General features: G+C 39.7%; 1 protein-coding gene across 1 annotated transcript; it reads left to right on the top strand.

Annotated features, from left to right (window-relative positions):
- Positions 1-3495: 3495 nt before the first annotated feature.
- ubac2 (UBA domain containing 2) lies at positions 3496-10802 on the top strand. The gene is made up of 10 exons (XM_056396330.1): positions 3496-3725; positions 4133-4257; positions 5029-5148; positions 5558-5664; positions 6283-6406; positions 6510-6557; positions 7124-7232; positions 8212-8354; positions 8549-8695; positions 8979-10802. The coding sequence occupies exons 1-10, from the start codon at positions 3695-3697 to the stop codon at positions 9084-9086; spliced, it is 1062 nt and encodes a 353-aa protein (XP_056252305.1). The 5' UTR covers positions 3496-3694; the 3' UTR covers positions 9087-10802.
- Positions 10803-14605: the final 3803 nt, after the last annotated feature.

The following is a 14605-nucleotide window of genomic DNA, read 5'->3' as shown; positions in this document are numbered from 1 at the left end:
TGACGAGGCGCCGCCGCTCTGTGGCTGCTCTCATTTTTATCATGTTTTCCCCTCAGGATAGAGAAGGGTGAGAAAAGTTTAGAAGAAGAATTTGCGTCAATAAATAGTTGAGACAAGATAAGAAAGAGAGAAAGAATGATGAAAAAAAAGAAACAACATTTTTGTCACATGAACATTTGTGGCTATTTTATAATCCTAGTATTGCAGGAGATGGAACAATATCTAATTAAACTAATGAATAATATCTTTTGGCGCTGGTTGAAGCAGTGTAAATATCTGGTAACATAAACCAGTTGTAGTTTAACTTGAATTTGAAAAGCTGTGCTTGTATACAAGAGATATCTGAAAGCATTGAAACTGAAGTCAGGACTGTTCTAGGCCATTAAAAGCAAAGAGTGTGTGACTGTAGACGTGTAAAACCATACCAAGTGTTCCTCAACTAATGCAGAGGGTAAAAAGGATGAATATGTAATGAATTATGTGAGGGGTCAGTGATCAAAATGTTGTTGAACATATTTGAAGCAGATAATTTCCCCTAGGAGAGACAGTAGATGGCCAGGATGCTCACTGGCAAGCAATATTAAGTTTTCCTTAGTCCTAAATAACAATGTATATTTCACATTGTTCTGAATCTGTTTGTTGTGCCAAAAAAAATCTTTGCAGTAGGCCAGATTTTGCTCATGCAACCCTGTCTAAATGTGCAGTGTGCCATTTCCTGGACACAGGCAGATAAGCTGTGATGCGGGACTAAAACAATACCGCTGTTATAAGCAATTCTTCCTGAATACAGAGTCGGTGACAAGTGAATAGCAATGATTCACGTAAATGAATGTGTGAATGAGTCATCAGCTTTTCAGATGACCACCTCAGAGGCTGTCTTGACTAAAAAGGTTTGTGACTTCATTCAGCAACACTCTACTTTCACACTCCCGTGTATCTCTCTCTCTCTCTCTCTCCCTCTCACACACATACACACACACATATCCCTCACAATTCACTGAGTAGCATTGTCCTGCTGAGAGATGTGTAATGGAAAAGATAAATGGAGGATAAAGCTAAGGTGACAGGACGGAGCACGATGTGTGTGTGTGTGTGTGTGTGTGTGTGTGTGTGTGTGTGTGTGTGTGTGTGTGTGTGTGTGTGTGTGTGTGTGTGTGTGTGTGTGTGTGCGCGTGCGTGTGCGTGTATTTGCATGTGTGTGTGTGTTTCTATGAGTGTGTGCCCGTATGTGTGTACTGCACAACAGACCAGCAAACCATCTGCTCATCTCCTCTTAATGAACAAAGCAAACAGCAGGAGTCAAGGCTGTCTCCAAATCTGGAGTCTCTTTATTGGTAAGCACACACAAACACACACACATACGCATACACACATCTCTGCGCTGTTTAATCTGATTATCTTTGATTGAGAACAGGGGCAAAGCAACCTTTTTAGACCTCACTCCTACATCAGTGACAGAGAAGGTCTGAAACACAATTAGCAAGCTGTTCCTGAGCTCTGCTTTGCAGTCACATCTGACCACCGGCAGCCAAATAGACCTAATGGGTGGGAACTAACCAATGGGAACTAACACGCTACTGCATCTGTGGATGATGGGGAAATGCAACACTATTAGACAGCTGTTCGCCATATCTTTTCAAATGTATTTGGAAGTAACATAAGCACTGGATCAATTGGCTCAGGAGCAATCACAGCCAGGCATGAAGGTATACACAGTTTGATGTGAATAAATCTGGCAGCCTGTATTGTAAGACAAAGCAGGGGCTCTGCAAAGGAAGTCTGGACCTTGACAAGATATGACACTGTGTGCATAAGGCCAGAGGACCATAAGAAAAAGTCATTAAACTGGACTTTGTGCAGTCACATCCTGCTCAAGGCCCCAAGGATAATTAACACTGTGACCACTCTGTCAGAAAGCTGACCACATGGCTTCAAGACATGAAACACTCCCCACGCTGCTTGTCCGTATGTATATCCAACCCATAAACACATATTACATACTGAGCAAATGGTCATAGATGACAAGGCTAAAGATCAAACATGATTAAACCAGTGCTTCAGGGCCCTTGGAAATGCCCTGTTTGCGGTGCATGAGATACTGGCAGGGTGGTATCGTGGATAAGGAGACTGCCCTTCATCAGGACGATCATCTGCCTACAGCAGCTGCACTGCCGAAATGCCTGTGAGCAAGACACTAGCTGCAGGGGTGCTGCAGTCGTTAAATCAGTGGTTCGCACTGGAGTACGGACCAGAGATGACCCTGATCTCATACAAGAACAACAATTTGTCATGAAACATTTTTACAGGTTTGTTTGAAACAATTTGCCCTCCTCAATTCTCTCATGGTTTATTTTTATGGTAATAATACATTCTTTTAATATATTTCTCATATGTATGTATTATTAGTAGCATAACATTTACTCAAGTACAGCTTTGAGGTACTTGTACTTAACTTCAGAATTTCCATTTTCTTCTACTTTGATTCAGATCAATAATACAGAATATAATAGAAAATATAATCAACAAATACATTATGAAATTTAACCAGGAAAAGTGTAATTGAGATCAAAAGCTCTTAAATAAGGATGTCCTGGATAAAACAGGCAGCAGCAACCTTAACAGGGTTGCAGACATACTTATAACAATTAACAATGAAAATAAAGACTCATTAAATATCATAATAAAATAACATTCATCAAATGTTCATCACAAGTCATCAATATCAAGGGTCAAAAAGGGGCAACATGAATCGGTCAAAACATCTACCGGCCTTCAAGTCATTTAAAATTGCTTCAGATGCACCCAGAGAGACCAACTCCCTAAGATTCAGATATTTCCAGACATTCCCTTTCTCTTTATATAGGCTACTCTGCAGCATGTAAAGTAGGCCTAATTAAAATTAGCCCAACCTTTACCAGCTGCAAGTTAAAGTGATGTTCACACTAATTCATCACTAATTATAATCTAATAATATAATATACAGTACATTGTTCTGAAATGGGCCATTCTGCGAAATTAGTATATTTTGGTGCTGACTATTGAAAAGACGAAGTTAAATTTTAAATGCATGACATTTGCCTTTGACTGAATATTGCTACACTGTGTTATTGCTACTTTTACTTAGGCCTAAATAAAAGACCTGAGTAGGCCCTTGCACACCACTGATTAGAAGTAGTCGCTGCAGATTCATTTTTATATTTTGTTATTGTTATAATACGCATTAGTTTTTGTCCTGCACTACTTTTATTTGTAAAACATTATATACATATAATATTAATGGAATTAAACTCTCATAAACAGAAAATGGTGAACGGAAAATAGAGATGGTTTTATTATTTAGTTGCCTTCAGCAATGGATCGCATACATAACTTATCAATTCTCTGCATTTTTTGTTGGTTTGTCAATATTAGCGATCGTGTAAATTTATCAGTAAAAATATCCAGGGATCCTTATCAAGTCCTCACCACAGAACAACAGCGCCCTCCACAGGTCACGTTTCCTCTAATTTCAGCTGCCTGCGAAAAAACACTTTTTGAGCTTGTCGAGCTTCCATAGGACATTCCCCTTCCCCCTGTCTCCTTCTCATCACAGCATGGATCCTCACCCCAACTTTATTTCGGTGTTTTAGCCTTAGTTTTGCTTTGCCTTTGGATTAACGGTCTTCGCCTGGACTCCGTTACTCATTTGGACGCCATGTTTACCACCACCGGCTCTCGGGGCCTCTGTAAGTATCCGTTATCCACCGTCAAACCAACGGTAACAGCTAGCTCAGCTAACTGGTGTTAGCATTGCGCTGTCATTCATTTACTCTAGGCTATATCTCTCTCTTACAGCTGCGTTCAGTTAATAAATAACATACGCTTTGCTTTTCCATTTAGTCGGTTTATTTAGCTAATGTGCCATCGTTAAAAGTAACCGAAAATTACAAAAAAAGGGGCCTGTATATAAAATAAAGTATATAAGTATAATCAGGAAATTGTATTTACAGTATTAAAGTACTCAGAGTACGTCATATCATTATGGCATCATATCATTAGGTTATTATTACTGATACATTAATTTGTAAGCAGCATTTTGTTGCATAGCACTTGAGTAAATGTACCTACTTTCCATCACTGGTGGTCTGCACAGATAAGGCTCCTCTGTCTAAAGGCCTCCTCCTGGTTCTCAATGGACTGACTGTGATGCTCACCCTGCTGCCACAGTACCAAGAACTGTTTGTATACAACCTACAGGCTGTCACCCACCAGCACCAGGTACATCTTCAGCATCTGTCTGTGTGTTAGCATGTGAAACAACAACCAGTATTTCTAAATAATGTGTATGTGTCCCTGGGTGCCATGTTCCTCTACTTTTTGTGAAACTGTCCTGGTTTAGACACCAGTAGATATAAACTTTTAAAACATGTTGATGAATGATGTATTGTTTTAAAACTGAACATCATAGTTCATTCTTGACCATTGGAATGACAACATAATTTTAACTCAAGGTCCAGGTCTTTTAGTGGATCTTTCAGCTGCATCTCATTCATCAGTGAATGAAGATATCACAGTTGTTACGATACTGACTCTTGTATCATCATGTGACCAATATAACCTAAGGAACTTTGATTACATGATAACAGGTAAAAACAATGTAATGCAGTGTGATCTACATCAGTGAAACCGATTGGGGCAGCTGTTTGTGATTACCAGATCAAAACCAGTGGCAGCATCAACTGGGAAAGGAGTCAAAAGTTCCCTACTTATGCTACATGATGCCACTTGAGCCAGTTGTATTCGCTGATGAAGGCCATGAGATGCAGTTGAAAGTTCTGAAAAAGCTATTAAAATGACCTTGACATTATACTATTTTGTCAAATTGTTTTAAAAACATTAACGTCTAGAAGTTCTTGGTGAGTCTGAGATGTGAGATAGGGCATAACATGGCATAACATTTAGGTTATGTACACTGTGTTATTCAGAAGAGGCATTATTACACCAAGTTATTAATTTGAATGTATAATTCTTCTGTCCCTCGTGCTGTAGGTGTGGAGGTTGTTGTGTGGCAGGTTGGTGTGTCTAGATGTGAAGGACTCCTTTTGTAGCAGCCTGCTCATTTACAACTTCCGAATCTTTGAAAGGAGGTTTGGCACCAGGAAGTTTGCTGTAAGTACCATATCCACTGACATTTGAATAATACAAACATAAATACACAGTACAAATTAATAAACTTGCTCATATTCCTTGCTGAACTACATTGCCCCGAAATCTTTTTGTGGGTCATTTCCTCTCCAGTTACATTCATAGACAAAAGCAAAACGTTAAGATCTTCTTTAACAGGATTGTAAGATTGAATATGAATCACTATGAGGTTCACCTCTGTAGCAACTTCCTCTTTTGGGGAAGGTGCTATGTAATTTCCTCATCTGGCACAAAGCAGTTCTCACTAGCTTGTTGCATAAAAGACATCTGACACTTAGTGTCACTGTGTTTGTGAAAATGTATTGAAAAGTTTGAAGACTTTCTAAGTTTGTATTGGTCTAACCATCATACGTGGTGCATATTCTAATTCCAGTCCTTCCTGTTGGGCACTTGGTGTCTGTCTGCGCTGATGGACTTCCTGCTGGCCCAGGCTTTCCAGTTCCTATTTGACTATGAAGTCGAGGAACTGCCTGCAGGACTGTGAGTAGCTCGGTCATTTTATTAACCACAACATTTGATAAGTTTCACAAATGAATGTGCTGCATCTCGAAAAGGGAATAGCTTTTGTCACTCTTATGGCCTCTGAGGATCCTGCAATTAAAAGATAAATAGCCTTGTATTCAGTTAGGTTTATGAAGTGTTAAGACAATGTTCAAGCCATGTGTCACTTAAGTGGAAAATCTGTCTTTTTCACCTCAACATATCACCATGTAAGCCTTGGGCAGTATCCGTTTTTTCATTTCCTAATCCCCTCCCCATATTATATTTGAGGATACGGTATTTAAATGGTGGTGGACTGTGACAGCAGCATACTATCCACTGCCACAAAAGGAAGGAAGTAAAAATGGCAAATCTAACATGACCTTCCCCAGATTGCCTGAAATATTACTATTACTGCTGAATATCAATGTATTTTATATTAATGAGTGGTGAATAACTTTTCAGTGATTTGTATTAAGCGGCGTGAAACAAAATCTGATAATTACACTGACAAGTTTGATGTTCGAGTTTGAAATGTTCATATTTTTATTTCTCTCTGTGTCTCTATTCGTGCATGTCATTTCTAACCTCTGTACTTTTACACTTCTCTTCTCACAGGCTTGCTCCAGTCTTCTCTCTTTTTGTGCCTTTCTACCTGTCAATCCCCAGGATGCCAGTCACCCAGGTCCTGGGCCACATCCACATCACCAACAAGTCTCTGGTCTACATAGTAGGCTTGCAGGTAAGCCCGTGTTCTGCTGGTGTGAGTATGTGTGTATATATTTTTCTTTGTCCTTCAGAGTTCTTGAGAATGCGTTGTTTCTTTGTCTTCTCCTCTCCCCCAGCTGTTGACTTCCAGCCCCTTCATGTGGCTTCTTGCACTCAGTGGACTGGTAAGTAGCCAAATTCTTCATTAATTCATCATTTGCTGTGTATCTAGGAAGAGAAACGATAATTAAAACACCAATAAGTGATTTATGGCTGGAGGAGGTGCAGTACGTGGGTTGTTTGTTGAGGGCTGCAGGACTCAGCACACAGGTTGTGTGTGGGCCAGAGAGTCAAAACAATGTGTTCAAGAGCAGCGCTTCTCAAACTTTTTCAGACCAAGGTCCGCTTCACCATTAAAATCAAACTCACAGACAACCTAACTCCCCAAACAGCCCCAAAACCAATACAGTAAATAGGGTCAACAATCCACTGGCCCAGCACTCCGCACGGTAGCAGGTGGCGCTATTTATTCAGCATCAAAATTATCATGCAATAATAAAAATAAAAATAATCATCACATTAATCAATAATGAAAATAATTGTTCTTTGCAGCCTTACTGAACACAGGTTTTGATATCTCTGAAATCGGATCATGTTTCCCTGCAGCACACCATGGATTACCTTGCAAAGTTTGATCTCCACACAGTAAAGCTGATATCTGTATTATATTTTCTGTGAATGTGCCTTTCAGATCTCAGGCGGGTTGTACCACTCCAATGTTCTCCGGCTACAGAAGCTCCTCTTCATACCCTCCTGGGTGTCTCGTATTGGACGGTGTATTTTGGAGCCACTCTTCTCAAGTGAGTCCAACCATTAGTAATCACAGAACACAAATCCTGTGCAAATCCTTTTCTCTGTGACCAGTGTTGCGTGGCCTGGCAGGGAGTTGTCTTTCTCTGTCTAACTGAGAAAAAAACTAATACCAATAAATAACATAACATCCATTTTATGCATTTGAGTAGTGCTATGATGCATTAATGTATGTATGCTAAATTGTATTTGTTTGTTTTTTTCATTTTCCTGTATTAAAAACTAACCTGGAGGAAAAGTAAAGTAAGGATGAAATAATGAGCTGTCTTAAAGATCTTCTCTGCTTGTAAAAGTTTTTTTTCAGATTCACTTTACCTTATGAGATTTTTGTGGCCATTTGCTATACTAACAATTAGGCTAATTAGCTAAAGTAATTCATGTTCCAAATTGAAATACGCCATTCGTCCTGTTATGGGTCAATGATGCCATCATTAAATAGTAGTATGAAAGCATACAGTATTCATTAAGAAAAGTAGTTTCTGAATGACTGAAGATGTGCTTTTTCACATGACTGCACACATTACTTTCTGCTCTGAAAACATTCACTTGAAAGGTTGTTTACATTAAACGTCATGCCTTAAACAGCTCCTCCTCTTCAATTTCTAATGTCCTACACGGTCATTTAAAGCCTTTCAGCTGTGAAAGAGTGTTTATCAGTCTCATAATAGTCTGTGCTGAACAACTTTGGCTTTCTACATTTTGTTCTGAAAGCTTGAATAGAGCCGCTGTTGACAGTAAGCTGGTTTGGTGTTTGCTATGTTTCTATGTCCAAAAGATAGGATATCATAGTGAAGGGCAGGACATAATATGACAAAATATATTTCTGCTATTATATAACAGATAAAAAAACCAGAATTTTTCTATGTCACACTATGCTGCTTTTTGCCAATTGATGTACAGCTTTTTTACACAGTGTTGCATGTTTTTTGTCTGCTTATTAATGTGTTATTAACATCTGTGGTCATCAAGGCTCCCAGCCAAGCAGTGAGACACCTCTGGGGATGGGTGCCACTCTGGACATCCAGAGGCAGCAGAGGATGGACCTGCTCGACCAACAGCTGCTGCTGGCCCAGTACAATGAGGCCAGGAGGAACACCAGACAACAGCCACAGGTAGATAAACACACAAGCACCCACTTATTGCTGCATTAATGCGCAGCCTAACTCCAATGTCAGAACTTCACTTACTTCAAGCATCAGATGCCACTCAAGAATTGTATTGAATTGCAGTTGTACCATTTGTTCAATGTCTACATATGAGCAGTGCTTGGTTGTGGCTCCATGTCTGTGTGTGTGTGTGTGTGCAGCCTGGGTTGTTACAGTGGACCAGGTTGTTTCCCTCCCTGAGACACAGAGGACAGAACCGACCCCCAATGCAGCCCCGCCCCCAGGCTCAGACACAACCATCCACACAGCCACCACTATTGGACAACTCTCCTGTGGCAGAGGAGCAGGTGGGTGTTCACATGTGTGTTCCTGTATATCTTTACACACGTGCAGCTTCACACCATGAGTGCAGTATTAGTTCACTTTCTGTAATTTCCAGATATTATTTCACATATCTTATGATCTGCATGACTCAGAATCTTTATACACAGGCAGACCGCTAACAGACAGACCAAAACTGGTCTTTATAGCCCACCTACACCTGACTTTGTGTAGGGAATCCTTATGAAATATTCCCAGGTGATGCAGCTGCTGTCTCTCAGTTGTTTGTTTTTTTTTTTTGGCCCACAGGTTGCACGACTGGTGGAAATGGGCTTTTCCAGGACTGATGCCCTTGAGGCCCTCAGAGCTTCAAACAACGACATCAACATGGCAACCAACTTCCTCTTGCAACACTGAAAGAAAGAGAGCGAGCCCAGTGAGAAAAACAGAGGTGAATGAGGACACAGAGAGAAAGCAGGAAGAGAAACAACCAAAGCAGAGGAGCAAAAAGCAAAACGGAGACAAAATGTTGGAGAGAAAATGACAATGAATGATGGAGATTGGGAGAGAAGACAACAGAAATTTGTACAGATAATCTGCTGTGTCACTGCTCCCTGAAGCAGTGTTAGGCTGACCCGACCTGAACGGAGCCTGATCGCTGGCTGATTAATGAAGAAGTGTGAAACACAAAGTGGGAGACATTTGCGTCATCGCTTTCTGATGGTCATCGTAGTGTGAAACAATCATTGCTCAAGGCAGATGAGTTAGACCTCTAACTCCAAGGGGATCCCTGTGAAACATATTCAGAAACCAAACAGGTCAGAGCTTTGCTCACGGTACACTTTGAACGCTTCAGAGTCTTCTGTCCAGTGGAGGACATAAAAAAGTGGGAGATTTCTTTAAAACAACTGATGCTGAAGCACACACATCAGCTGAAATTCCACACACCCTCCACATGGATACCCACTTGTAGCTGTGTGAAATAGATCTCTATAACCCACTGTCATTACTGCCATACTACTGGCTGCTGTGTAACCAACATCTTAGACCCTGATAACTGGTCAGAGATGTTAAATATGTCTCAGAAGATTAAGAAAAGGGTGCACAAGGTTTTTGAGAGAGTGTATTAGAGAACAATATGTCATCTGTCAGGTTTTTGACAAATTGTTATTTTTCACTGAGACAATAGTCTCAGTGAAAAATACCTCAATTCCTTAACCTCCTTAATTACATGAGGAGGTTCAGAGGTCATGATTACAACCTGGGAATTTGTGATTAAAGAATCCATGAAAAATCTAACACACATAACAGGGTTTTATTACACAGATGTTATTTCTTTATGTTGGCAGTGTTTCATGGAAGTAGCAGGGCTCAACCCTTTCCTGCTTGAGATATTTTAACAAAGCAGTAAGCCTGATTGACAGCCGCTGCAAGAGCCACATTTCAGCGCTGAGTGGTTCGGCCCCTTTTGTAACTCTACAAGTCCACTGTCTGTAACCGACAGGGCTGTTTGGCAGGACACAGGTCAGATGGGTTATCTCAGGGTCTCTGAGGCAACTTCCTCTGTTCATGGCATTCACATTTGAGGACATTGAGTGCACACAGAGGTGCACAGTAGCTTGTCAAGGAGGTCATGTTTCACACCCTTGACTGTCTGTCTCTTTCATCATTTCATGCTCTCAGATGCATTTGCACACACTCCTCAAGGTTTTATTTATTCTGTCTTAACTGAGTTTGAGTCTTTTCTCTGACAGCACACGTGTCTGGATCTTGGCAAGTCTTAAAAGTCCGATGATATTCATTCTGCAATATCATGACAAGAAATTTATGGAGACTATGCACTGCATAGTAATTACTTTGTGTATATAAATGTGCAGACATTGTGTGGAAGAGAAGTTATATTGCAGCCACTATGTATTGATGTCAAAGAAAGATGCTAGTTTTATATTTTGTGCATAATAATATTGATAATATATGACCACTGAGATGAGTCTGTCATTTGTGTGTATGTATTTTTGAGAGTGAAATAATAGTTGATGGGTGTGATGAGGGAGTTGTTGCATGGACAACTTCCTGATAAACTGTAACAAATCATATTTGATCTGTGGAATAAATCAACTTGCTGACTAATAATTATTTGCATCGCACAGAAGTTATTCACGATGACGAGCCTCAAAACAAACAAACAGACAGTACTTCTGGTTAACCCTTTTATACAAATCCTTGATGGACAGCACATGAATTATAAACATGACATTTAAAGTTTTAAATTATTTTAAAGGATTAAATGACAACAAAAAAGTTAAGATGTTTTTTTTTTTTTTACTGAGCATGATTTATGGAGTATACTCTTAAAAATCCAGAGAAGTTTTGTTTGGGTAAATTAATTACTAACCATCACAACCTAATGCCATTCATGCAAATATTGAGTTGGCTGAGTGTTTCTTTAAGCTGTTACCCACAATCCCAAATTCTAATATTGAAAGTGGAGGAAGACATGCAAAGATCCTCTGCCCTGGAAAATGATTCTACTTTTCACTTGCAGCCATCCAGATATAATCATTCATGGATAGGATGCTATTATGTGACAACTTTTCAAATATACCATTGCAGTGACTTATTCTAATAGCTTTCATTCGATAATATATCAGCTCCTGTCACTAAACACTGTGAGTTGTTTTTTTCTGCCATCATTACAAATTTATTATATATTATTATTATTATTATTATCATGAAATGTTGGTCAGTTCGGGCTTTTTATGTTTCTAACAAGCAACGGGTCCAAAAACAGACGCAGCTAAGCAGTCACAAGCCAAAGAGGTTTGGAACCACTGCTCTCTGAGGGACACAGTATCTTCCAGTTCCTTTTCCTAAACTCCAAAGCAGCTGACATTGTTTCAAGGGTTTCTTGTGTCATTTCCTTGTGGGTGATCTGTTACCACTCACCTGAGATGAACCTGATTTATCCGGCGGAAATCAGTGTTTATAAAACAGGAAATTTTTGCTTGTGCATTAGTCTGTAGTCTGCCTTTTCTCACTGTCTGTCAAAGAGTCATGTTAGAGAGACTTCTAGGCTTTTTAATAGAATCCAGAACAGAGATGCCTGTTGAAAAAAATATTCCTGTATGCATTAATACTACAAATTTCCTGCACCTGTACATATCTTTCTTGAACATTTTGTAGTAAGTAAAAAACGTATACATGTAAAACCAAGACAAATATCTCTCGGCAAGCTAGATGCTCATCAGGAAAGATGGAAAATGGAAGAAAAGTTAAAGGAAAAAGTATGAGAATAGTTCTGAAAGCATCCAATTAACATTAACTGATTATGCACACTATGCATAATCAGTTTTACTCTACACCATGATCTTTTGCATAATAGTGTGTATGTATTACAGGAAAATGCAGTCAATATTAGGAAAAATAATAATATTAACCAAAAATTCAGTTTGAGTATATCGAAGCCTATAGAAGACCATTCAAATAAAAACAAAATTAGGCACTACAAAATAAAAGTACAACTACTCTGCAATAGAAATAACTTCTGAAAATAACGTGACCATGATTGCTAATGTTATTGTGAAAAAAAAAAAATCCACCTGTTAATGTAAAGTTTCCTCTTGTCACTAGATGGAGACATTGATTCAGGTCTATTGTGTTGCTATTGCCAGTTAGCCCTCTGCCACACCCACCCGCTTTGATTATTCCAGTGAACAGACAGCTCCAGCAGACAGTCTCGCTCCAGGATGGCTGAATATAGATGTAGAGAAATTATGCACATCCTCTGTCAAACAATTCAAAAGCATATGGTTTGCCAACTATTCACTGAAACACAAAGGACAAAATGACACTTTGAGCATGCTTTATTTTTCATCTCGCACTTGATATGTGGCACTTGAGATCTCATCTGAACTCCCACAGACACTAAAAAAAAACATGGTCTTTATTTAAGGTCTCCAGAGTTCACAGTGACACAATTCAATTCGATCTCAGCTGACGTCGAATCCAGTCAAGCGGCGCAACTTTTAATGGCTGCTGAATTGAAAAGCAGCTTAAACCAGAGTGATTAATATCTGTGTGTCTCTTTGTGTTTCAGTGTTTAATTAAAGACAATGATTGAAGAAAAAAAACGTCACTGACAACCAACCTCATTAGAGACTCTTTTGTCAAATGCCCACTTAATGTGCAGCATTAATCATGCCTCGTTTGGGGGTAATGATTTTGATTTCTCCAGCTTTGGGAGGAGGTTTTAGTCATTTTTATTTAGGGTAAATTGTGTATTGATGGGTGGTGAAACTTGTGACTTCATGTGTGAGCCAGCATTTTTTTATATTCAAACCACTGTGTAAAGATTTTGTTGCATATCCCTTTGTGCAACAGCAGTGTCAGAATGATGATGTATGTTCTGGGGGTTTCTCCTTGTCTGGCAGGGAAACCATTATCGTTTACAGTACAACTGACTGTGGCCTGCATCAGCAGTTGTGTGGGGCCATTTGTCATCTCAGGTTAGCCGTTTGTGGCTCTATTAACAAGGCCTACTGTACCGTTATACCATGACATACTGCCACTGTATAGGAACAAAGTGCTGTCTGTGTGTGTTTCTTCTCCTGCACTTCTATCCTTTTCAGAGGTTTTAAACTTTTGTTTTACTTAGGGCCAATTAACCTCTGGCCAAAGGTTAAAATATGTATTCGTTAAAGGTTAGGATAAGGGTTAGGTGATGAATGTTGAGGTAATGCTTGAAGGAATGGTTGAACTTTTTGGGAAATATACATGGGGTCATGTTTAAGGCACCATGCCAAATGCAAGCCCAGACTTCCCACTAATTTCTGTGAAAAACATTAGGCTCTGTGGCTGCTAAATGCTCCACTCTGTTCACCAGCTAGCTGCTAGTTTTTAAATTTTTTTTCATTTAGCTGTCTGCTGCTGCTCTAAACCAGGCTGATGAGACTGAGCCAAAACAGTACAGAAATGCCAAAACAAAGTGCTGAAAGATGCTAAAATGCCCCATTCAGTTTAGGGGAAACTCCAGACTTGGGTGCTAGTTCTTTGTGGGTTTGTCTCAACAAATGACTTTAACATTACACAAAGTCATTTGTCCATTTTTAATATGATAATATTGATTAGCGGAATGTTAAGTTTAAGATCCACTACAGACTAATCTTCCATGTTTTGAAATGTACATGTCACTGTCAGTTCCAGTATTTATTCACAGATGTAATATATTAGTATTCATGTTTTAGTATGAGTGAATTACTTGCTGATGCTGTGCTGCTGGTGTGCATGTATCACTTCAAACAGCCAGAGGCCAGCACCAGCTCCAACACTGTCTCCGCTATATTCCCTCGCCAGCTCTGTTGCCATGGTGAGTGCATGCTGTTTTGTGTGGTTGCCATGGAGACCCCGTATCCCAGCCCTCCTCCTGCTCTCATCATGTTTCTGCATGATCATTTGTATGCCTCCCGTACACTAATGCTTTAAAAAAACATGAGCAGCACAGGGAAGTGCCCTCAGGGATTGCCTTCTGTAGAAACATGCCTAGGTATTCGTGGTGCTGCTTCAGTGGATGGCAAAAATACCAAAACAGCTGAATGACTTTCTCTCTGACACTCTGACTTTGCATGTTTGACAGTGAAAATGTCAGCTGTATGAGAAAAATTCAGAACAATGCCATCTCTTTTTCTTTCTCAGCAGTGAGTCCGTAGCAAGGGAAGGCAAGAATGCCAAACGCCTCCCACTGATATGGTAATAATATTCAAGCCAATGTGCTTGGATAATGACATTTGTTAGTTGAGTCCCTCTAATAGTCTGCCCATGTCTTTCACACTCACATGGTATTATACCTTTGTATGTGTACTGCATGTGTGTGTTCATTCATGTCTATTTGTATGCGCGTGTGTCTGAGTGCGCTGTGAAGCACATGTGGAAATGTTTGC

Source organism: Seriola aureovittata, chromosome 14, assembly GCF_021018895.1.
Source record: "Seriola aureovittata isolate HTS-2021-v1 ecotype China chromosome 14, ASM2101889v1, whole genome shotgun sequence".
Taxonomy (NCBI): Eukaryota; Metazoa; Chordata; class Actinopteri; order Carangiformes; family Carangidae; genus Seriola; species Seriola aureovittata.
Note: the sequence above shows the minus strand (reverse complement) of the source record. Positions and strands in the feature narration are given on the sequence as shown.